At 37.1% G+C, this 25,700-nt stretch overlaps 4 protein-coding genes across 4 annotated transcripts; 1 reads left to right on the forward strand and 3 right to left on the reverse strand.

Annotated features, from left to right (window-relative positions):
• Positions 1-354: 354 nt before the first annotated feature.
• SCC3 (sister-chromatid cohesion protein 3) lies at positions 355-7,989 on the reverse strand. The gene is made up of 21 exons (XM_068481451.2): positions 7,754-7,989; positions 7,462-7,660; positions 6,891-7,003; positions 6,595-6,687; positions 6,040-6,203; positions 5,711-5,947; positions 5,423-5,567; positions 5,152-5,330; positions 4,911-5,056; positions 4,679-4,806; positions 4,040-4,213; positions 3,453-3,614; positions 3,170-3,370; positions 2,950-3,087; positions 2,658-2,855; positions 2,397-2,541; positions 2,041-2,147; positions 1,678-1,815; positions 1,293-1,558; positions 1,067-1,191; positions 355-837 (listed from the first exon to the last, which is right to left on the reverse strand). Exons 1-21 carry the CDS (start codon positions 7,805-7,807, stop codon positions 581-583), a joined length of 3,369 nt encoding a protein of 1,122 aa, XP_068337552.2. The 5' UTR covers positions 7,808-7,989; the 3' UTR covers positions 355-580.
• Positions 7,990-8,928: 939 nt separating this feature from the next.
• LOC137742021 (NPL4-like protein A) lies at positions 8,929-12,555 on the reverse strand. Its single transcript, XM_068481752.2, has 2 exons — positions 11,221-12,555; positions 8,929-9,443 (listed from the first exon to the last, which is right to left on the reverse strand). Exons 1-2 carry the CDS (start codon positions 12,211-12,213, stop codon positions 9,189-9,191), a joined length of 1,248 nt encoding a protein of 415 aa, XP_068337853.2. The 5' UTR covers positions 12,214-12,555; the 3' UTR covers positions 8,929-9,188.
• A 5,001-nt stretch (positions 12,556-17,556) lies between these two features.
• On the forward strand, positions 17,557-20,342 carry LOC137743477 (rho GTPase-activating protein 2). The gene is made up of 4 exons (XM_068483377.2): positions 17,557-18,091; positions 18,770-18,890; positions 18,978-19,328; positions 19,428-20,342. The coding sequence occupies exons 1-4, from the start codon at positions 17,760-17,762 to the stop codon at positions 20,019-20,021; spliced, it is 1,398 nt and encodes a 465-aa protein (XP_068339478.2). The 5' UTR covers positions 17,557-17,759; the 3' UTR covers positions 20,022-20,342.
• A 3,906-nt stretch (positions 20,343-24,248) lies between these two features.
• On the reverse strand, positions 24,249-25,088 carry LOC137741805 (uncharacterized). Its single transcript, XM_068481523.2, has one exon. It carries the CDS (start codon positions 24,973-24,975, stop codon positions 24,466-24,468), a length of 510 nt encoding a protein of 169 aa, XP_068337624.2. The 5' UTR covers positions 24,976-25,088; the 3' UTR covers positions 24,249-24,465.
• Between the last annotated feature and the right edge of the window lie 612 nt (positions 25,089-25,700).

A 25,700-nucleotide genomic window follows, 5' to 3' on the forward strand; every position in this document is an offset into this window, starting at 1 on the left:
TTAATTCAGTTTGGTTTTCGGGTTTGGCGTGCAGCGAACTGAACCAGACCATAACCAACCCTAGTCCATCGAACTTACCATACAAGTTCTTTCTGTCGTGGAGGGAAGAGGATCCTCTTTGTAAAAATCCCAAAAATTCTCGAATCATATCCGTTTATCATACATCGTGCGATCAGTTTTTATTAGGTACTGTTTATATTCAATTTCAAATAAAAAAAATTTATAATGATTTTTAACTACATGATGTACGAATGTAATTTGAAGATCCCAGAAATCCTCAGAGAGGATCCGACGAGGATCCTCACTTGTCGTGGAGTGTTGCTCGATCCAAACATGAATTTATGCGTAATGACATACTTCGAAAGGTTAATTAATCTCGATTATGCAGTAATAAAGATCCACCGAGCCAATAGGGAGACCCGAAAACGATTAGACAGATGTGCAAGTCGACAAACTATATACGCCTTCAAATGTACGACGTGCAGGTTGCAATTCTAATTTAACGATGCTGCACAGCTAAAGAAAAACCATCGATCAGCCGCTTTGACGCGGCGAAATTACCTTTAAGCTCTCAATGCCCTCATCTGGCCTTCGTTTCCGCTCTTGCAACTCTCAATGCCCTCAACTTGGCCGATGACCTAAATGACTGTATCAACGGAGCATCTTCATCGTCATCCTCGTCGTCTTGCTTGTTTTCTTCCTCTTGAGCATTTTCATGGTCCGATGCGCTTATTAAATCCTCTTCTTCACTCGAACTCTGCTCATCAAAGAGTCCCTTTCCCCGACGCTTTTTGCGTGGGCGACCCCTACGCTTTACAGAGGGGGCATCCTGTTCATCTGCAGTTATACAATACTCGGATTAAAACACAATAGAATATCATACTTGCAAAACAAAGCCTTCAAGGATCAACAAAATGCAGCATATTCAATTGCATGCATCAGAAGCTCCAGATGATTGTAACATATCAAGGATTTAAATATTTCGTTAAACCAAAATCCTGTAAACATAATGCACAGATGAAAGATTAGCGAGGAAAGTACAGAGACAAGTTCTGTCTGGTCATACCTTGGATACCTTCATTCTTTGCATATTTCTCAAGCAAGTTGTCAACAAACGTGTGATAGGGGCGCCAGCCACTGGGATCTTCATCCGTATTTACATTTTCTGTTCTGCTCTGGACATCCTTCACACTGTTTGCAGAAGAAATCATAAAGATTTAATAGCAAATGGCGAAAGTATAAGTTGGGAAAATTTTGAAAGAGGACAATATTTTATTAGAAAAAAGTCTTACATGTCCAGGATATCAGATGTTGGCAATTTGGATACGAAATGGATCACAGCACCTTCCAGAAAAGATAACTGCTTCGGCGCATCTAGAAATGCATATTCTATGCCATCACTAACAATTTTTAGAATGTTTGATCTGTGCTTGTTCCTGGCAGCACCTATAAACATCCCAGAAATCCGAGCAGCCAATTCTTTACATTCTTGAAAACACTTACTTGCTGAAGATTCATCATCACTCTCAGAAAGTTGAACCACGTACCGCTGGTAGGCCTAATCAATTAAAAAAACAATGAAATTTCTTATATCAGCACACATCAGTAAATTTAACTGTCATTCCACCTATCGCCCCCACCAACAACAAAGACCCCAACCATATTCACGAGTCATACCTTTTTCAGCGCCTCGAAGAAAATTTTGGGAAGATCATCATCTTTCTTCTTTAGACAAGTAATGAGATTCTTAACAATCTCTGCTACAGATGTTCCATGTATCAAAAATCGAGAGATAATCTCTGGACCAAGATATTCCTGCATTAACAATCAATTATAGAAAACCTACAAAAGCTTTATATATAAACTCAAGCAGGCATAAATACATTTTGGGACTTCTACTTGCTTAATCATGAGCAACTATATGCTAGGATAGCAAATCACAAACCCACCAGACTGCACATGATTCGTATCTAACAGGATGAAATTTACCATTCAGTATATGATAGATATATATACAAATACAAAAAATACTATCCTCACCTTAGAACCTACATCGTTAGCAACCAACTTTGCAGCAGCAATAATTACTGCTTCTCTGTTTGCCTCCTCAATATATTCTCGGTTCGCATATTCATCTTCTGTCTCATCTGTGAAACAGAAATCGGAAAGACAATTTATAAACGAATATAATGGAAAAATGTCTCCCTACAATCTTGACGCAGAAATGACCTTTGAGTACATAACAAAAGGTTAAGTTTAACATGTAGTTTGTTCTGATTCAAAGTCCAATTATTATTTTTCGGCCAGAGATTACAAGTCAAATCTTATATAAAATTAGAACCTGAAATTGAAACATTACTTTTAGCTACAGAGGAGATCAAGAACATATTACTAACCTGAAATACTGAGCTGTTGCACACATAGGTTCCAAAAATTTTTAAGAATGGATGCATCTGGATGATATCCCAACCTTTCCAGATTTGTTGAAGCAAAAAGTGTCTTTCTAAACATAAACCACAACTCTGATAGCAGAATACAAACCTTGAGCACAGCAATTATTTCATTAGACTGGTCCATAAATTTTCCAAATCCAATCCAAATTATATAGCTAGTATGAATTTATTGAGATACGAAAAAATTCAGGTAACAATGCTTACCCTACAAGCTAGCTGATTAGCAGGATTACCCTCCAATTCAGGAGGGCTGTTAAGAAAGTACTCTAGTTGCTGAGACAAGGAATTGCGTTTCACCAATAGAGAAGACAAAGATGCTTCAGAGACAGTCTCACTAGTGATGATTGACTGCAGAGACCATTCCAAATGCAGAGACATGTTGAGAAGCAGAAAACTGATAACCTGAAATGAGCATTAGCAGCAAAATAATAAATGACTGCAAGAAAATCTGAAAATACAGACAACGATTTCTATTCTAAAGTAACCACAAACAAACCTCATGGTCCCTGCTTGTATGACTCTGAAGAGTTGAGACAAGATCTTCATACAAGGTATCAGTAGAAACAGCTCTTGTTAATTGAAGCTCATACAACCTTTTCAAATTCACCAGAAGAGGATATTCATCACCACCATCCTGCAGTTCCAATAACATTTAACTTACCACATTTCCGTCAGTTGGCAAGGAAGGAAGAAAAGAGTATATGATTGAAATATACCGCCACTTCTTTCATTGCAGATTTAAGCTTGGCAATAAGCTCATCCTGAAGTTCCTTTAGTGTATTACGAGCAAAATCTTTTAGCTCCCCTTGACTCTCCGTGGAACAAAGGTTGATAGCATTTACGCAAGATCTCAGTGCCTCCCTCTCACCATGTTTAAAAAATGCCTCCTTGATGAGTTGAAGGACAGTTTTGAAGTTCTGGAAAAGCATATGGCAATTTCTTTGAGACTACATTGTATAGAAATATAACAAGCAACGGAAAAACCAATCAGCTACCCACCTGCTCCTGCCTCTTCAGGGAATATAGCTCAAGATTCATGTGCACGATAATTTCAATCAGTGATGGTACTTTTGTTTTGTCAGCCATGAACTTCCGTAGAAGTAATGGGTAATTCTTCATCATGGCAAGAGTTATATCTCGTCTGTTGTGTTCAAATACTTCCTGACATTCATAATAAAATGCAATTTAGAATCAAGACCTCTTTTGTATGTTTCAGTAAAACCAGCATGAAGACTTCTGGCAGGAAAAGACACAAACGGAGCAGTAAGCTTCAAGGAAAGCATGACAACTATTAAATTCATTCCCAAAACATGCTTGATTAACATGGCAAATACCAAGCAACACAAAGATAACACAACATTCAGCACTAATTTTACAAAGGCAGCAGCGTCAGTCAGACATAAGCAAATCAGGCAACAGTAACTGGAAAAACAATCCAATATCAAAATTGAAAAGCACCAAAATTCATGAGGCTTGTCTAATCAAGCCGTAAACACCATATATACTGACAAAAAGAACAATGACTACTTTAATTGAAAAGGTGTTTCAGAAAACAAAGGGATAAAAGATAAGGTGAATTTATGCACTTTTTGAGCTTTACTGTAATGTGGCTTTCGGTTATCGGTGGCAGGAACAATCCTCTCTCCTACGGCCTTTTTGACAGATGAACAAAGAAGTCGTACCAAGTTTGTTGCATCCTCCTCAGTAAGCTCGATCAATGGATTCTCATTCAAAAGCATGGAGATAATACACTTCCAATCCTGCAAAGTATCACCAGCCTAAGAAACAATAAAAGTATATGGAGGGCTGCCGCTGACTTCCATTTTTTTTATCTTTTAATTGACATGTGAATAATATTTGGCAAGCTAGACTAGAGCCTCTCAATTTAACTTGGAGGCCAGCCCTTTCCCAAGCATTACAGAATAAAAGATATTGACCAATTGGAGTGTATTGATTTTGCTTGAAGGTCAATCCCCCTAGACTACCTGTTGTTCACATTCGACATATACTGTAAACATTTCGTGAACATAATGATGTCCATTGAAAAATATATCTCAATTAGCTTCTCCAAGGAATAAGCCTCTTGAGTTTTTCTTTTTTTGGAGGAAGAAGTAACTTTCAATAAAGATAGAGGTTGAAAGGCATAAATTAAAAGTACTATACCATATGAAAGGATGAACCAGAAGAGCTAACTACTTAAGAAAAAACAAAAATAAAAAACACACCTTCATTGCCTTCATGTACTCCCAAACATCATCAATGACATAGATGCTTAGAATTGGATCGGCAGAGAACTCATTTAGAATTTTCAACATTCTCCCAAGATGGACCTCAGAAGAATTGCTGCCATCTCCTGCAAAGAATAGTTTCATCAACACATGTACTTGTTCTGAGAACTGGTTGATAACATGGAATAATAAAATCCACAAGTGCAATAGAGTTTGGAAAAAGTGAAACCTTTTGCACCAGATTGGGAGCTATTAAACTTCTGAGAAATCAAGTGTTCATACACTAATGCCCCTATAGCATGCCTGATCTCTGGCAGGTTATCGATAAGCAGATCATATAAAGGAATCAAATCATCATCTTGTAGAAGTTGGTGTCTGCAGCGTAGAAAGAATTTAATTCAATAAGCTTTCACACAAATAGTAAAAAGGGAATAATTAATTTTTAAAGAGTTCCAAACACAGAAAGGCACCTTAGTAGTTGTTTAACAAGGCCAATTGCACATACAGCCACAGAAATGTCGATGTCATCAGCAAGATCAATCATCCGACTAGAAAATCTTTCGGTGAATAGACCAAGAGTTGGCACATTATCATCAACCTCATAAAGATTTTGCAATGCAAGGACGGAAGCTTTTCTTACACCAGCACTCTTAGAAGCAGAAAAAAAAAAAGAATAATACACGAGGTTTGTCAAGCACATAAGGAAATTAGTTTTAGAAAAATCTATAATCACAAACTTACTTTGTCATTTAGTGTCCAGCCAAGATACTTCAGGTATAAATCCTGCAAGAACAGTGATGGATAGGAAAGAATCCACACGCCTAGTGACTCTATGCAAGACATCCGAATATTTGGATCAATGTCTCGATAGCGATGCACAAATAACCTACAATGATGGCTTAAACTGTTATAAAGAACTACAGTATTATTATAAAGACAACTTTACCAAATCAAGTTTTTTATTTTTTTTAGAAAGGACTCGGAATCAGTTTTCGTTGCTTCTTATAGTGCCAAGTCAGAATATCCTACCCTTGAAATATCTTGCGCATCATCTGTTCTAGTATAGTTATCTTGTCATGAGTCATTGAAAACCTCTTGTTCAGTGATTCCACACGAGGCCCCTCAGTTTGTTTCTTTTTTTCAGCATCTAATTGTCTACGAGTAGTTTCTCGCTGAGCACCAAGGGTGTTAGCAACAGATATAAACGATGTGACAAGCTGGAGACCCGTCAAAGTAGCAGCTTGACGATAAACTCTTGGAGGAGTGCTGGTTAACACAACCAAACCATTCAAACGAGAGCTTAGGTAATAGATAAATGCAGCTGTAACTATAGTAACTTCAAATATTTGAGCACTAACCATGACAAAGCAATTATATAATCCATGCATTTCTCGAACAAGATCTGATCAACCAATGGCCCATGTTGACATTCACGGACCAAATTATCCCAGAAAGATTGAAGATTTTCTTTGAAGTTCTTAAATTCCTTCTTTTTCGAACTTTGGTAATCTTCAACATTACCCTAAGAGGTCAGAGGAGTGAAGGATAACTTTGGACCAAAAAGATATTGATATACAACCACTTAATAGCTTAGAAACTTATTTTCTCAGTAGGAACTGAAGGATGGCAGAAAAAAGTAAAGCACAAGTAAAAGAGAATCACAAAAGACAGAACCTTTTTTTTTTTATAAGAAACAAACTTTTATTGAAAACAGAAAGGCTTACAAAAAGTGGATAATAAATTCACCAACTAACAACAAACCTATAGGCTATAGTACAAAAAGGACTCAATTACCAGACAAACTTGACCTCAAGCTCATTTTACAGCTGCTAACACATCCATTATTAACATAAGACAGAACTATGAGCAATTATAAACCACAAAGACCATAACAATAAAGAAATGAAGGATACACTTCTAGCAAGCTCGACAAGAGCAACCACAACATCATCAACATCAATCTCGTCCAGCAACTCTCCTTTGAATTGATACTTGGCCCCACATGCCTACACATATTTAAGTCTCATCATTCACAAGCTACTCAGGGATGACTAGTATTTTGATTGGAGGAAAATATATGTCCAACTGAGATGGGGGTGCTTCCCTCTTTTATAATATTCTTTAGATATGCCTTTCGCAATCAACAATTAACTGAATCAGTGACATTCTGTTACTTTTGATTTAATTACTAAAAGGTCTTCCGGATTACCTCAAACAGCATCATCAAAAGTTCAACCATAGCGGGTTTTGGATCCTTTTCATATCGCTCAACCCAAAGCTTGACTGCTTGAGGGATAAGTTTCCCATTGCCCTTGATGACCTCTGCAAAATATCACCAGAGTAAATTTAAACTCTCTACACACACAATCCTTAATCCTCATACAGTGTGGCTTTGAAATTAGGACCCAAATTATAAAGAATCATTCAAAAATTAAAGGTTGAGTCGGTTCACAAGAACTCCGGTCCTGAACAAACGAGTTCAAATGGTTTCATGCCAAGGCCATGACCCAACACTAACATTACCATCCTACATGATTGCTTAGTAGGGAATGAATGAATGAAGCAGGAAACCCTGTAGCAACTTAGTGGGAATCGTAAATTTATAGATACAGAATTCAGTCAAAAAAGTTTATCTCAATCCTGTAAAATTTCTTCACTCGTAAAATCATCCAGCTGAACCATTTAACTAAATAGGCAAGAAATCAAGAGAACAGATAATATATCAATGAAATCATGGCGTTTCACATGGTTAGATATAATTAGTGTACGAATTGAAGTACCAATCAAGGTGAGGCCGGCGAGTTTCTGCGGTGCGGCGGCGGAAGGGCCAGCGGCAGCGGCAGCGGCAGGTCGACCTCGTTTAGCTCTAGGACGAGCTTCTTTGAAGTCATCGGGTGAGCTCTCGCGCTCCTCCTGGTCGCTCCCGGCGGTCGTCCTCCCAGGGTTCTCAGTGGTCTGAGTCCGACCCCTAGTCCTCTTCTGCTAGTCAACAACGAAACGCACCGTATCAGGTACACAACCAATTTCACAGAACTGAGAGGAAGAAAGAGAGTAAAGAGAAATGAAACTTACGCGGAGGACAGTCGTCGACGGTTCCGCTGCGGTGGCTGACGGTGGCTCCTCCATGGGCTACAGGCTACTGGTTCAGTGAGCACGAGATTTGCCCTAACTTAGAGAGAGAGAGAGAGAGAGAAATCTCCCGCCTATAAGTGAAAAGGAGTTTTTCTTCATCTAGATCGGAGGGCCTCTTATATTTCAACACTTCTTTTTATTTTCATTTTTTTAAGTTTTTAATTAGAATGAAATTTGAATTTCCTTCCAAACCTCGTGAGAAATTAATCATTACCATAAAAAATAAAGAAAATTAATGAAATGATTTGAAAACTTTGAGTTTTAACGAAAATGATAAAATAAATGGTAAAGTAAATAGTATATTCAGGATTTACCTTTTAGTGTAAAAATATAGTTTTTCGTTAAAATAAACAGTACCTAAATCTTTTCATTAAAGTTCCCTAAAAAATATCTTAAAACTCTAATTAATAAGTTAGGGATTACGCACAAACGCCACTTGGACTTTTAAAAATTTGCAAAATATTACTCAAAGAAGTTTTATGACAGTTCAACTATTATAACGTAATTTTACCGCAAATGTATCACGCTTAATTTTTGTTTGAAATTTGCGCGAATACATCTCATTTATTTTCATTTGAAATTATGGAAGTAAATATCACGTGTTAAGGACCGTTTTCTTAGGAATATTTTTGCCACTTCTTTGAGCTATGGATGACTTAGGTAAAACATTGCGTTGACTAAAACTTGTCCTCTCAACATAATTACGTTTATTTTATTTGACTTTGTTATCATTATAAAGGAATTTGAATTCCGTTCGAAGTCTAAAAAATAAGAAATTCAGACTCTTGATTTGTATGAACGAGAGATCAGACCAGCAAAATAAATTAATAAAAATCGTCGAATTCAATTTGAATAAGTTTAATTGCTTGGTCCTTATATAAACGGCACGATATGGTTTTTTTCCGTGAGTTTTTTTGTCGAAAAATTAAGCATCCTAAAGTAAAAGTGAAATGTGGGTGTTGAATCATCGAAAAAAATGTCTCGAGTGGTATTTGTTGTCCTCCCTTTAAATTTACCACCACCTTTCCCAAGTTTACCACTCACACAAAAGTTGCACGACTCTCATCGGTGCTCACCTCCGACGATCGACAACCGATAAGCAATTAGCACCATGGTTTAGAAGATCAATTTATAAATCATAAAATTATAATACAGGCGACGACAACGACGACAACTCAAGCCTAGCACTGGCAAGCATAAACATCCAGACCAGAAACTTTTAATACATAACTTAAACTGCCCGAGAAAAGACACGTTAAAACGTAAGCAAGTCAGGTGCAAAGCAACCTTTTCGGGTGGTGCATGGCATTGCGTAGGAGCTAACCGCGACCAAGGATCATTGGTATAGAATGTACCAGTTTCCGAAAGGGCAGCACTAAGAAGTATTGGCCATAGTCTCGATCAATAACTGGTAGCCTTCTGGTATGGGTGATTGTGTATGGACACACACTGCCAAAGCAGGAACATCGTTAGCAACGTCTAGAAACCTGGCCAGTAAGAGCAGCAAATGGAAATCCGAAATTCGCTTCACAAGTGGAAGATTCTTAGCACGATCCAGATGAGTTTTCAGAGCCTTCAATGTCACTGGGGTGTTACGATTCTCAATAGGAAAGGATGATGAAAGTGGCCCCTGCATTGTGATACAAGTTCATGTCAGAACAACAGATATGTCTTCTTCACAGGAAGAAACACAAGCAAACGGAAAACGCAGTAAGTAGGTAAACCTATGCAGCAAAGTGATTGTACAAGATATATAAATCTTAAGGTGAAACCATCTAATTTATAAATCATTGCCAAGTGATATCTCACTATTTAGTGAAAGTTAGCTATTGTCTCACAACAGTAAACATCGTATACGGCAAGTGTTTCCCAGATAATGATTATAATCCATGCATCCCGATACTCCTTGCATTTTGATACCTTCAACCTTGTCAATCCGTAATAACTGCGGGACTAGCGCCCTAGTATTTCCATTACTTTGGCCGCAAATAAATTAGATATTCAACAACACTTGCTAAAGAGCCCTAGTAGAGTGAATCGTATAGGGTCACTACTAGAGCCCTTTCTGAGATCACTTTCACAAATTATTAAAGATAACAAACAACTTTTCCTTTTTTAAGATTAACCACTTGGAGTGGATTCATCCCATCTGTGCTATTTAAACATCAAAGTGCTCTGTCCCTAATTTATTTTTTCTTTTCTTTTCTTTCCCTCCCCAAATATGTTTCCACTAATCATTACACCAAGAATAGGTCATCAGTGCTATCGTCCACACAAACTTGGACTTGCTGAATCAAATATTGTTGTTCTTGTTCCCTGTCTACCAAATAGGTAAGTTCAAGCAACTTCAAGAAAAAATGATCACGTGGCAAAAGTAAGGCACTAAATGATTGAGATCCAAAAAACAGCCAAGAGTTTTGAAGAATTGAATGCCCACTGAAGATATGTACTCTATAGCACATTTACCGCAAATAAAACACAGGTTCCTGAAAGGAATATAACATACGAAATGCAAAAGTTTGGAGAGATGCGAAAGAGCTCATCTCTTGTCCTGGAAATATTGCATACACATATAACACATTCAAAATTGCTCTACCAAGTATCAACTAAACCAAATCTTATTACTCGAGTGACGAGCTAGAAAGCCAGGGAACCCCAGGTCCTTGCAGGCAACCCAAAACCAAAGCGAACTACTGAAATCTCAGCCAAGAAATGACAAATGCTTATTGAAATAAGATTTGCAAATACTCGAACTACCAACATATGAGTGAACACCGCACCCTCAACTATCCGGTCAATTGGTCAAGCTTCAGTGTCGACTGTAAGTATAGGGAATGGGATCTAATTCTTGGAAAATTGATTCAGAAGAACTAATGCGTGTATAACCCTATAATATATACCCATACAGCTCAGACCCTTATCAACAGCAAAAAGCACAACACTAACTAGGAAAGTGGAATGTCCAACCCACACACAGATATAACGGCAACAAAATTTCCTCCACATCCAGTCTTAAACATCTACTGAACAGCAGGCAATTCAAAACCAAAGTTAGCTATTGAATACAACTAGAATAAATAAGGAAACAGGCTATGCAATTGCCTTCATCATAACATGATTTTACCCCAATTTTCTTATTTCCTACCACATTTTCACATTCTTTCCATGACTTATAACACTATTCAAAAGAGTTCATTGCCTATTTCACAACAATACAAGGTTCTAGAGAGTTCAATGCCACACTAGGTTATGGACATGCTTCAACTATCAACCGGGACAGTGATTGTTAGGGGGAAAACCGAAAAAGTAACAATCATCATCAAGATAAACAACAATCTAAACAAATAGTGCAATTCAAATTGTTCAAGTAAACTAAGACAAAACAAAAAAATTGAATCGAAGCGCACCTGGTGATCGAAGATCTTTACTACCACCAAGAAAAAATCATTGTCCACCTCCTTAGTATCCTTCACTCCAAGGACAACATCCTTCTTCATCTTGGACAACTTGGGATCATCACCCTCTCCAATCTCAGTCTCAAACCACCCTTCCTTAAACAATTTAATACACATATCACTCATCTGAAAAGCTTCAAAATGCACATCAGCACCACCATCCTCATTCACCTCCAACTTAACCATGGCGGTCACCCACTCCTTCAAGCCGCCCTCGGAGTGGAACTCGGCCGCCTGAAGCACCTCCCTATTCGACAAAGTATAGTCCTTTGTGTCCTGGCTCACTGACTGGGTGAATATAAACCCGACCCGCCTCATCCCCAACCCCATAGCAATAGCCTCCACCGCCTTCTCCTCCTCCGGGTCTCTGTAAAACACCAAATTCTCCTCCGTCCCCTGCTGCGGAGGCTCGTAGATGAAATCCACCTCCACCTTCCCCTCGTCCGACACCGTACCGTACATAAACCCTCCCCGCTTCGCCGCAAAAGCCAGCGTCTCACTCACATAATGCTGGAATGCATTAGCGCAATCCCGATCGAACGACACCAGTTCACAGTGAGGGTTCTCCTGGCGCGTGACCTTCATCTGCTTGGCGATCAAATCATCCATAGTCATCTTCCTCCCGAAAGAGCCCGCGGGGTGAAAAGCCGGCCCGGCGACGGTGCGCTCGCCGTCGTAAGCCAAGTACAAAATCGACCCATGTGCGAGATTCAGCGCCGTCAGAGGCGTATTGGGATTGGCCATGTCGGTGAATCGGGCGATTTCTTCCTGGGTTTTCGCCAAGAGGAGGTTCTGGTTGGTGGAGATGGTCTGGTTCTGGAAAGGGATTCGGAGCTGGGTTTGAATCAGGGATTTGAGTTCGGAGACGGTGGTGCCCTGTGGGTTCTCCACAGTCACTCGTTCGAGGCCGTCTCTGCTGCGAACTCGGAGCATCATCTTTGCCATTCGGCTGTAGATGGGTGGTGGGGTTATGGGGTTTTTTTTATAGGGGTGGAGGAGGCGGTGGCGGGAGGGTGGGGATTAGAATTGGAATCGGATTCGGATTCGGGAGGCCGTGGGATTTGGGAAAGGGAGGAAAGGTGGGGAATTTACAGAAACTTGGGGAAAGGGAAGGGGGAAAAGTATAGTGGTGGAAACTTGGGGAAGGGGAAAGTTGTGGAACAGTGGAAGTGAGAGACAGAGAGAAGCGGAGAAGAAGAAGAAGAGTATCGAATCTAAAGGGCAATTGGACTTGTATAGGGTGTATTCAATGGGAGAATTTGAAAAAGTAACCAAATTTTAAACCCTACGCAGAATCATGTTCATTTTTTATCACCATCATTTAGGCCTGATTTGGTACTGAGGTGATTCTGATAAAAGTTATATCAAAAAAAGTTGGGAGCTGTTTTTGTGTTTGGTAAATATTTAGCTTCAATTTTTTTCACAGTTTTTTGTGAACAAAAAGCCAAAAACAAGAAGCTGCAAAACTCAGCTTTGAAAAACTAGTTGTTTTTCACATCTGTTTTAGATAAAAGTTTACCAAACACTATAATACTGCTTTTTTTATTTCAAAAGCATTTTTACAAAAAAATTTATCAAACACTGTTGTTTTATTTCACAGCTGCTTATTCTCACATCAAAGCAGAAACAGTTTTTTTTCAAAGTACAGCAATACCAAACCAGCTCTTAGTGTGGTGTATGCTCATCAACTTCTTTATCACCGTTAGATGATTTTGAATTTTGAGATTTGTGCTTATCCACTACATGAATCTCGAAATTCAAACTTATCTAAAGGTGATAAATATGGTGTTGGTGATGAGCAAAAATGCTCCCTAGAATTATAACCACCATTTTAATTATACGATAATTCCAACTAAAATTTAATGTAAAAGTACTAATAAACCTTTATTATTAGGAAAACTAATGAAAATAGCTTGAAAATTTTAAGTTTGAATGACAATGACAAAATAAAAGGTAAAGTGAATAGTACCAAAATATATTTTTTAGTATAAAAATGTGATTTTTCGTTAAAGTTAACTGTACCATAGACTTTTTGTTAAAACCCTCTTTATTATTTAGAAAACTAGTCATATTTTGTACCACAAAATGATTTTTAGCTACTTTTTATTATTCTTACAAATTTAACCAAAAATGCAAGCAAAAGTTTTACATTGCCCCTCTCTTCGACTCCCACCAGTCCACCACAGCCCCGCCACCCAACCACACCATCTCTTAATCCCAAATCCAGTTAGGCTCTCAAAACTGATGCAAAGAAATATGTGTGTCAGAATTAAAACATATATAGAGAAACGAAAGGAGTAGCGGGAAGATTGCCCCACTATTGTTTGGTGTTAGCAATGTAAGCATATGTTTCCTTTCTTGCATAAATCGACCTTACTACACATAAGCCTTTCCCAGGCTTATCAAGATGCCGCAAATCCGATTTTAAAATAATCGAATACGGGCTTTTGGAAAAAATGTTTTTTTTTGTGATATTCATAATGTTATAGAGTAGTCGTACGGCCGTATAGGAAAGATGGGGAGGATGAAAGAGTTTGCAATCTAGAATTCAATACCTAAGACTGGCATCGGTTGTAGTGGGTGCGGCGGTGGTGGTGGATTTGAAAGAAGAGATGGGTGATGTGGGAACTAGGATGGAAACGGTTAGGTTTGGGAACGGAAATGATATGTTCATCCCCATAACCACAAAAATTAATCATATTCATAATCGTAAATTAATCACGAGTATAATCCATAACTATACCCACTGAGTAATGGATTATCCATCGGTTAACGAGTATATCCATCTTTGTCAATACAAAAGATATATTCATTCAGTTGAGACATTATAAGTTGGTAGATATTAATTTATTTATTAAACATTTGATGTATAAAATGATCCAATGAATGAATCTTGTTGAGTATAAAAATTAAAACACTGATGATGTTGGCTTGTCTTTGATATCTCCCATAAGCACCATTGAGTTCGTATTGATTTTGATTCAAAACTTTACTTTCCTACAAAATGCAACTTTTGTTTTCTCAAGGTAATGGTTCGGAGAATAATGGATATACACATACATACATACATACATACATATATATTATATACTATTATATTATATATAAATTATATTATTTACTATTCGAGTCAGATTTGGTTACAGATACAGTTTGTGGACCTTTATAACCATATCCAAAATCATAACCGAATAATATAAATTGTTTTTCCCCATATCCAAAATATACCCAAACTTCCATACTCAAATCCGTTCCATTCGGCCAGTTATCTACGGATATCGGGTTTAACGGTTATAATTGCCATCTCTAAGGGCTAGGAAATAAGGGGAAGAGACAAGGGAGAAGGGAGGGGCAATTTAGAACTTTTGTATGAATTTTTGGTTAAATTTATAATAATAATAATAAAAAGTAGGTTTAAAATCATTTCGTGGTACAAAATATTGCTAGTTATCCAAATTTTTCATATTCAATTCAGAATTTGAGAGATTTTAATAAATTTATAAATCTATAGAATTTAAGGGAGTTTAATTGATTGGGCTTTTTGTTTTGGGTCGCTGCATACTTGGGCTTAAGCTTTTTCCTGGGCTGGTTTGGACTTTTGGTTGCACCCGATAATGACGAGATAATCAAAATGATTATCAAATTAGTCATTTGCCACCCTGGGCTCTCCTCGCCTGACGAAAGAAAGTAATGTTAAAAAGATTAAAATTTTAAATAAAATTTGCAATCCAAATGAAATGTGTCACCAATAGAAAATAAGCACGTTAATCAATACTTAAATAATAATCTAAACATCAACAACCACATCATTTAGTTTACCAAATTTGATTTATCTAACATTAATTGGGCCCGATTGAGCTAGAGAGGACAAAGTACACATCCCGAGATAGTTAAAATTGGTCATGGCTTGCTTACAGTACGCTCCCATCTCATGGCTGCCATGTTAAAGAGGAGCTAATAAAATTATCTTTTTGTTAAGTTGCAATTCTTCGAAATCGGGGTCTCTCTTTCTAGACGGATATTGGACCACCATGGCTTATAGATTTGAATCTTTGATGAGCATTTGATTTCTAATTAATATTGTTTTAGCATCTGTGACACTCTTTTATTTTTTTTACCTAAATTTTGTCGATATAGTTTTTCTTGAGTAAAATTTTGATGAGTCGACTCTTTTACAAGTCGTTTGATAATGCTGTATATTTTTTTTGGTACGGACTCCTATTTAGCCTTTGAAAAGTTGGGGGCTAATGAATTTTTAGGAATGGAAATGATTTTCACAGTCTCATTTTCTCTTCTTACAACACTCTTTTTTATTTCTAAGCCTTGAATTGAACAAGTAAAAGAGGAATAATTTATAGAAATTAACATGGGTATGTAGAACTAGAAAATTTTAATAGTTTGTGAAAATTATTTTCTTTTACCAAAGTTTTTTTTTTAATTCTCAAGTGAATTTCATAAATTTCTTAAAACAAAAAGCAGAAAAGCACAAATAACAAACTTCTATGCAGGAAGTATTAGAGCTGGTGTGAAAATGTTTTCAAAATGGCTAAAAATATTTCTAATCAAAATATTTTTAGAACAAATTCTTAATAAAAATATGAATGAACTTTGAAATCACTTTTAAAATCTGAACACATTTTTACCATAAACGTTTTCTGACTCATTTCAAAAACATTTTCAAACGAAACCCTTAATTGTCACGATTATTTTAACTTATTCTCTCTAGGCATTACCAAATATAATTGAAAGTACAGCAATGGAGCTCTCAAATCAAATGTTCATAAAACCAAGATCTTCTTTGGGTCCCAAAATGTTCCACACAAATAATTCCAAATATTTTATTGGAAAAGAAAAAGGTAATAATTAATATAATACAATTGGGGAAAAATAAAAGAAAAAAACAAAAGGTGAATCCATTTTCTTCACTCGGATATTTGGCCTAAAAAGCCCCTCCACTGATGGTCACATCAAACTTGTCGTTACTTGCGGGCCCGCCACATCACTCAACGGTCGGATCTCCACAAATTCAAATTGTTTTCTTTCCCAAATTCCAAGGACCGACGACCACATGATTTCTTCTGAGCAAATGACATTTTGACTTCCATCTTTGGTCGTTATTACTAACAAAGTATCAAGGGAAATTTCTACTGTAATCATTCTTTCGATGTAAATTTAATGGAATACATTACATTCGATGATCGAATCGATATATGATATTTATTGTTTTAACACATCTTACTAAAGAGATACGACCAACGAAATGAAACAGTTAGATGTGATGTTATATGATTGTATTTTGTTGAGATTGAATTTACCAGTTAGATGTATGCTGAAGAATTTATAAAACACTATAATATATTGCTTATATTAACGCCTTAACATGTTAGTCTAAATTGCTTAAAATGCAATGTAATTATACATTGATGTATGGTAGAAGGACTTTTTAAAGGCTTTTTAGTTAAAATGGTAATTAAAATTTGCATAATTGATCACTTTGGTTTTTGAGATTTGAAATCAATAGAAATAGTCGCTGAGTTTGCCAATCATCAATCATATTGGTATTTCCTTAAAAAATCTCAATTAAATAAAGATCAAATGACAAAAACATCCTCATTTTTGTCAAATCATTTTGGTCCATTATTTATTAAATTGAGGGTATTTTTGTTTTTTAGTTTTTAATTTTTTAAAGAATGACCAAAATGATTGATGATGAACAAACTTAGGGACCACTTTTATTGATTTCAAATCTCAGAGACCAAAGTGATGAGTTATACAAATCTCAATGACCACTTTGACTAAAAAGCCCTCTTTAAATTTATTATGAGATCCTACAATCAAATATTTTAGCCCTTTGATCCAATTATGGATTACTTCGCCCATTCAAGTGCGGAAATTAAGATGAAAAGTGATAAATTTAAGCATAGGAGGAAATTGGCACGTTTCAAAAGATTGTAAAAATTTGCATATGACATTTTATAGTCGTGAAGAAAAATCATGCATATGAACTCTGGTGCGGATTTGATTCTCCACTATTCTTTCTCCTTCTAATAATTAATTATTTAACTTACTAACGTTACCGTTTGTAAAAAAGAAAAAATTATCCTATTATCAATGCTTAATTGTGATGTAATTAAATGATGTTAACCATTGACTTGAATTAATTCATACTCAAGATTTGTGTTGCCAAAAAATACCGAAAGCGAAGGGGTACAGTGGCACATTTGTTATTACTATAAACTAGGAGGTCAAAGTCACCAAACGCTGGAGATAAAGTGAAATTTCAAACGAGTGGCCGTTTGAACTTAGAAAATAAGTTCGAACTTCAAAAACCCTCGCACCATCTCTTCAATGCGATTCAAAGCAAGCCTCAGATTTTCACACTACGACTGAGATTTGTACTCTCTTTCTCTCTACCCCAACAGCAAAGGTCTCAGCATTTCAGAGACACCCAAAAGATTTTACAGTGCAGAGAGAAACACAGAGAGAGGGAGATGACAGGGCTTGTGATGCTGACGAGGGGCGGCGGCTGCGGAGGCGGAGGTGGCGGAAATGGGAAAGGAGCAAAAGGAGCTAACAAGAGCTCAGAAGAAGAGCAGAACCAGATCTCTGTGGCTGCTCTTCTGTTAGCTGCTGTGAGGAAATCCATGGTGGCCTGCCGTGTCGAAAGAGGCGAAGAAGTCATCTCCGCCGTCCACAACATGGAGATCGGGTGGCCCACGAACGTCCAGCACGTTACCCATGTCACATTCGATCGGTTCAATGGGTTTCTGGGCCTTCCGGTGGAGTTCGAGGTTGAGGTTCCAGGCAGAGTTCCCAGTGCTAGGTAAGTAAAGTTCTTGTTTTTGTTTTTTGGGTAGTCTTAGGTTTACGAAATTCGACATGGGTTTCTCTTAGAATGTTCAAATTATTGTTCTTTATGATGTTTTTACTTTTTATAAATCTTGGAGAATTAAAGTAAATTGCTTGATGAGCGTGTATTTGAGTTTTGAGCCCTTTTAGCTCTCCTTGTCTTTCGACAAGGCGACATTCTAAACTAGTCTAATTTACGAGGAGAGAGATTCTAACTTGGAGAAAGTAGCGAGCGCATTTCCATAGCCAATTGGCGTAACCCACATAGTCAGCTCAATTAACTCTTTATGCTTCTGATGTGGGGTTTTGAAGAAATTGTAGTGTCAGGCAAGGGTTTAAACTTGACCAAACTGTTTTATTACATTGAGTGTGTCCTACTGTAGTAGCCATCTTCAGTAGCCATTCAATGAAAATTGTTCAAAAATGTGCAATTTTTCTTTCAGTAGTTTCCCGACCCGCGATTACCCCAAGGACTAGATGGGATTATAATCGTATTCGGGTATCCTATTTTTCTGTGTCTAAAAGTTCTGATGTTGGGCTATACGGGAGTTAGATGTTCCGATTGAGGTAACAAAGGGAAGTAGAAGTTCATTTTGATTTATTTCTGTGTGTTTAATGCATTGTCTAACTTGTAAATCGTCTAATTTTACAGTGCAAGCGTGTTTGGGGTCTCGGCGGAGTCAATGCAGTTGTCTTTTGATTCAAAAGGGAATAGTGTCCCTACTATTCTCTTGCTGATGCAGGAGAGATTATACTCACAGGAAGGATTGAAGGTGAGAAATTTTTTGTGCATTTGTGAATTTCGCATTTTGGTTCTTTTATCTTTATCAGTCTCTTACTAGTCCCTTTGGAAGTTTCAGGCAGAAGGAATATTTCGTATAAACCCTGAGAACAGCCACGAGGAGCTTGTGAGAAGCCAATTGAACAGGGGCATTGTGCCTGATGACATTGATGTCCATTGTTTGGCAGGCCTAATCAAAGCCTGGTTTCGAGAACTTCCTTCGGGAATACTGGATGGACTGTCTCCTGAAGAAGTTCTTCAATGCAACACGGAGGAGGAATCCGTTGAGCTTGTGAAGCAATTAAAGCCAACCGAGACCGCGTTGCTCAACTGGGCAGTCAATCTGATGGCTGATGTTGTTGAGGAAGAAGAACTCAACAAAATGAATGCGCGAAATATCGCTATGGTTTTCGCTCCAAACATGACTCAGGTAATTTAAAACAGCCGAAAATATGTTTTTTTTGCCTAGTGTTGCTCAATGATTAAGGTTGATCAATTAAGCCCTTTTTGCAAATTCTTTCCCCACCAGATGTCTGATCCTCTGACGGCTTTGATGCACGCTGTTCAAGTAATGAATTTGCTAAAGACACTGATTATGAAGACGCTAAGAGAGCGTGAAGAGAACGATGAAACTGGAGGATATTCACCAATGTCATCTTGTTCATCTGATCATCAAACCGATGAAGACTCTGATGATAGTCAGCAGGAAATGGATATTAGATCTGAATTAGAGGGACCAACATCAGACTATGATGAAAACACGCACTCCATCCACAGCAGCGAAGATGAAGATGAAGTTCGATCAGTAAGTGAGATAGAAGAGTGTTTATTAAGGCACTTAGGGGAGAACAAAACTGCCGGAAACAGCTTGGTGGTGGCAGATGAACCAACAGGCAAGTTGTGCGGGGAACATCTGAGCCCTCAAAGTTGCATGAGCTTCAACATGGACTCTGGCACATCGTTTTGTGACAGCAAAAATGGGAACTCCGCCCTCAGTACTACGAGTGACGGGGAAGCCTCATCAGGGAAATGTATGGCAGCTGAGGAAACTAATGTTCAAATGGAGAGCCCTTCATCAGCATCGAGTTCAAACAGGAATAAAATAGAGACAGTGGACAGATAAGCGGAGTCTAATTCACCAGCGCTTCATTTTCGCATACTCTCTAGAGATTTAGTTTGCTCTCCACAGTAAAGTTTCTTGTATATTATATAATGGTTTGTGAGAAGATTTAGTTGAACCAAGCTTGGGAAAGCTTGCTTGTGGTTTGAATTCTGACTTGATTAGCAAGTTAGGGTACAGCTTTGGGCTGAACTTATGCTGGATTTGTAGTAGAATTAGGACCATTACGGTTAGGAACTCTAACCTCTCTCTTTCGTGTTCTGGATAGCTTGTGTGGAAGTCTGTTGTTGAAATCATGGGGAGATTGAATCATTATTTCTGAAATTCTGCTTGTTATGTGTTTTTGTAGTATCCTGATGTTCTTGTAGTTCATAATATGCGAAATGAAACATTTTCGTGAGTTTGAAATTTAATATATTCCGAGAAAATTTTAGCATACAACAATGTATAACATACATCAGCGATTGTATCTATTATATTGGACACGTCCACATTTTCCTCTTAAAAATAGAATAATAATTACCGTTCGATCTGTAACCTACATCAGACATTGTTGTATGCCGTATGTACATTATCCATGGATGTTTGGAAAGAAAATTAAACAAATGGAGACTTTGGATGACACACCCTGACCAACATCAAGGCGTGCTGGCTGTCACGTGAAGGTGACATAGCCATGTGCACAGTGTGGAAGTAACTAGATAAGATAAGATAAGGTGCAAGACGAAATAAGTGTGAATTCACAACCAGAGCATAAGTAGCCTACGTGCAGTCCAGCATGACGAATACTAATTATACAACACCCAAAGATGACCATACAATGGTGATAATATGTTAGAGCTGCCGTGGATTCCTCGCAAACCACCAAAAAGCACTCCTAACTAGAACCTGGGGGGCACAAAATAGAAAATGTGAGTGGGCAAAAATAAAGTTTTTCAAAACCATTTCAATTATCAAATATAGTAACCCCTCGCCGTAAAACCTATAATTTCCCAGAAAATAGAATACACCTCTATACCACAACTATGCTCAGAATAGCAAAATTCACATATATGCCATGTCAAATATCTCAGCATAAAAATATGTAAGTCAGGTGATATAAATCAATGCAAATAATATGTCAGTCTGAGTCACCTAATGTGACCTGTACGGCTCAAATCCACATCTCAACAAATATACCTACACACGAGTCGGAACCACCTAAAGTAGTCTGTACAACAGGACTAGTTGTAAATAAATACGCTCAACTGCTACGATTACGTGAAGACTCTGCGAATGATCGCGGGTCACCTACGAGTCGGAACCACCTACAGTGGTCTGTACGACAGGACTGTGCACCTAACTTGGATCTAAGATGAGCGTATGGTGCCGGAGGTGAACATCATATGAAGGATTGTGCCCTAACTCTGGGCAGGAGCACTAACACCGGGGTTCAAGTTTATGAGCTCTCAACATGTCTCACATAATCATGAATTCAGATAAACAATCTATAACTCACTTGGTACTTACCTGAGCGTCCACTGCGTCAAATTACAATATGCACATATCATACAAATTCATAGTCTAAGCATAAACCAATATGCATGGCATTTATAAACATAATTTCATTTAATCGATTTTCTGGGAAAAATCTCAAGTATATAGGTATATACGAAAAACCAAAAGCCCACTCACTGGTATGTGGAAGGGTCGTAGCCCCCAAGCCTCGATTGACTGCGCTCGTCTTCAGGATAAGTCTCACCTATATGCGAAACAACTATATAAACGTTAATTTATTAAAGCACATAAATGAAACTAGCTAATAACTTCTCATACATTGCTCAAATGGGGTGTTTGAATATACCAACGTGATCTACTCAACACCACGAACATCCCCATATTTTTAGAAAAATTTTCCAACTACCCACGTGCAGGCACGTGCGTGCCACACATACAGAAACCCTAACGGCATTAGGGAATATTCCGTCCAAAAATGGAATATACCGTTAAATATACCTGATACCGTTAGTATATTCCATCAAAGTTGACGGAATATTCTTCGTCTTCTCCGGTGATCCTTGCTAGAGCCGCTGCCGTCCGCCGTCTGCGTCGCTCGAAACTGGAAAAACTTCTAATCGTCATAACTTCTTCATTTCTTAACCAAAATCCATGAAATTTGTACCAAAATGAAGCTTACAACAAGTAGAACAAAACCTTATCACTTTTAGGACTTAATCCAACGGGATCTCGCCGGAAAACCCACGATAATCCGGCCACCACTGCAACTCTCCAAAACTAAGCTTCCCGACGTCCAAAACACTTCAAAATTACTCCCCGAGCTTCGTGAAGGCGTCCTAAAACTCCCTAGAACCTTAAAACTCGAAGAAAAGTCCACAATCACAACTGCATGAACAATAACCTAAATCGGGAATTCTGGTTTCAAAGGTTTCCGAGGTTTTCACGTCCAGCCACCACCACCATTGGACTCCTAAGCTTACAAGGAGTCCAAAAACACCATTCACGACCTCGATCTGTGATGTTTGAAAGGGTTTTGAGGGTTGTCCGTGCAGGTTGTACGGAAATGGCAAGAAAATTCGAGAGGGAGGAGAGAGATAGAGTCAACGGGATTGGATGTGTGTGTGTGATCCAAATGGCAGCCAACCAAAGCAAAAGAAATTAAAATAAAACCTAAGTTCTAATTGGTTCCAAAAAATAAGGAAAACATGAATTGGACCACCACCAAAATGCATGTCACACAACACCACACAACGTTTAAGGGCAAAATCGTCATTCCACTACTCTCGAGGATAAAATAATATACCTATTCGGGACAGGCTGTCACATTGGATGTGGTCCCTAACTATGAATATTATTTGACTGAAACCTTGTTGGTTTTCAATTTTTGATCCAAGTCCCTGAACTTAATGTGATAATTTATTTCTATATACGTTACTATATATTTTAAATTAAAAATTGAAAATTATAGTTGTTTATATTAATGAGATTTTAAATAAAAAACCATAATTTGTGGGATTAAAAATATTAAAATATAAATATACTATTTTTTGTGTGTGTGTGTATAAACATGGGTACATTCATCAAAAATAACCAAAAAATTATTGTATCAAAACATGAGTACATTCTTCAAAATCACAAAAAAAAAAAAAAAAAAAAAAAATGAAGAAGATATTAGGCTGAATAAATTTAGTAAATTTCTTCGATTAAACTTAACATGGATACATTCTCAAATCAAAGAAAAAAGAATGTACCCACATAAGTTTAAAAATGGATTAGAAAAAAAAATTGAATAGATTTTATATAAAACAAAATGGTACATTTTACATATAACAAATTGGTATATTTAAGAATGAGTACATTTTAAGATTAAAAATTTGAAAAAAATTACATGAATGGTACATATAATTAGCATGGGTACATATAGCAAAATTAAAAACGGGTACAAATACAAATAAAACTTTATAAAATATGGGTGCAAAAAGAAATTAATATATAGGTACAAATTTATACAAATTAAAAAAGGGTTGCAAATTAAAAATGAGTTGCAAATTAAAAATGAAAATATATGTAAAAAAATTTAGCCATAAATATAAAGATACTAATTGTAACATTTTTAACCGTAAATGAATATATTTAGAAATAAAAATATTTTATTATTGACATAATTAATGATGTTATTAATACCAGAAACTTAATCAAAAATTGAAAAAGAATAGAATTTTAATCAATGAAGTAGTAAAATAAAGAATGCGAACCTAAATTCTCCTTAAACAAATATATGGAATTAGCCTTTTCTTTTTAACATGTAATTTGTTGAACAATTGCTGTATCTACCACTAGACCTCAAAAGATATATTTTACTTTGAAGAAAGTGGAAAGCAATCTCATCAGAAAACGCCTGCTTTTTGAGCTCCAAATAGTTCGCATTTTCAACACTGTGTCAACTTCTTTTTTTTTTTTTTTTTTTTTTGCAAACATAAACTTCATTGGTAGAAGAAAATGTTACAAGAAATAAACATAAAGATAAACTGCAATTAGGCTAAATAAACAAAAACGTCAAAGCAAAACACATGATGATCCAATCAAGACTCAGTCCGTTAACACAATTCATCGCGACCACAGCCACCACGCACCTCGCAATTTCATCATTGGAGTAAGTGGATTCACCGTCAGCACCCACAAAAACCAAACGTACAAATCTAATGCCGATCTGATAGAAATGGAGAGAGAGAAGATGAGAACAATTATGTCTTCATATATCTGAATCTGTTATGTACAATTGCAATATCATTTAAAATACAGGAATTATTTTTTTAAACACAAATCCTCCCGTAATTTGCCAAACCTGCTTTTTATAACCAAGCTTAATTTTCCCCTTCCACTCCACTTTTTGAAGAAAAAAGAGAAAACAAAATTGAAAAAATTGATTACTCAGAAATTAAGCAAAGTCTCATGAGGCCAAGCAAGTTTCCCAAAATAGCCTGCTCTTCTCCACCTCTTTCAACAACTCAAACTCTTTGGTTGAATCAACGGACACAGTTGATTTCAGCTGGTGTCCCCCCATCAATGGCATCCCAACATTTTCCCCACTCCTCCATCTTTGATGATGATCATAAACTGATGAACATTCTTCTTCTTCTTCTTCATCCTCCTCCTCATCGTTGCCACGATCATCGTCATCGTGACCATGATCATCAAGATCATTGAGCACATCATCAGCACTAGGGTTCTGATCAAACGAATCGTAACTGCACGATTGAGCATCATCCTCATCAGCCATAGACAGCATGGGATGATCATCATCTGATGATACTGCATCAGCCTCAGAATCACCAGTTGCTTCAAACAACATGAAAGAAGACACATCCATAACGTTCTTCTTCTTCTTCTGCATCCTCGTCGCGTCGAAAATGTCGTCCTTCACGTGCGCCTCCACATGAAACCATGAATTATGGATCATATTCAAAACATGAAGAGTAAGTCTACTCCCTTTAAGGCTGTGCAAAAGTAGGGTTATAGGCCTATATATATTACAGAGAAACGTGGGCTGTCTTGTTTTGACACTCAAAAGTCCTGGGGTCCTATCTTCCCAGGTCGATCTAATTTTAATCAAAATCATGGAAAAATTATAATAAAAAATAAATGGAAAAGAGAGTATTTTTTGAAAAAGACCTGCATAAATACTAGAATATAAACCATGTGAGTTGGCTGGCTGACTTCTAGAAGAAAACGATATACAACTAAGCTTTTGTCTGCTAAAAATGGCCAACAGAATTTACCTAATCTTCCAGAAGGAGGGAACAGTTTAACCCCAGTTGGCTTCTACGTGTTTGAAACGTGGGCCGCCTAATTTCTTCAACTTGATTTACTGTGCTCATGCATGGTTCTGAAATGTTCTAGTATGTTTTAGAGCACTAAATATAAACGTTGTTTCTCTTGCATTTGCTTTTACTGGTAGTGCATGCGGGAGAGATTTTTTACTATACCAGAAACACGATTTGGTACACCAAGTCTCGTACTTGTTTTCGGAAATTTTTTTCCGGGTTATTAGTGAAGTTTTCTTTTAGGTTTTACTATAGTAATTTCTTACTATTGTTAGTTGACACAATCCCTAAAAACTATTAAGGAAATTGTTGGTCAAGACTCAAGTTTCTTTCTATGACGTGTTAGTGCTGGACCTTCTAG

Source organism: Pyrus communis, chromosome 11 (genome assembly GCF_041283825.1).
Source record: "Pyrus communis isolate YQ-2024b chromosome 11, ASM4128382v1, whole genome shotgun sequence".
NCBI lineage: Eukaryota > Viridiplantae > Streptophyta > Magnoliopsida > Rosales > Rosaceae > Pyrus > Pyrus communis.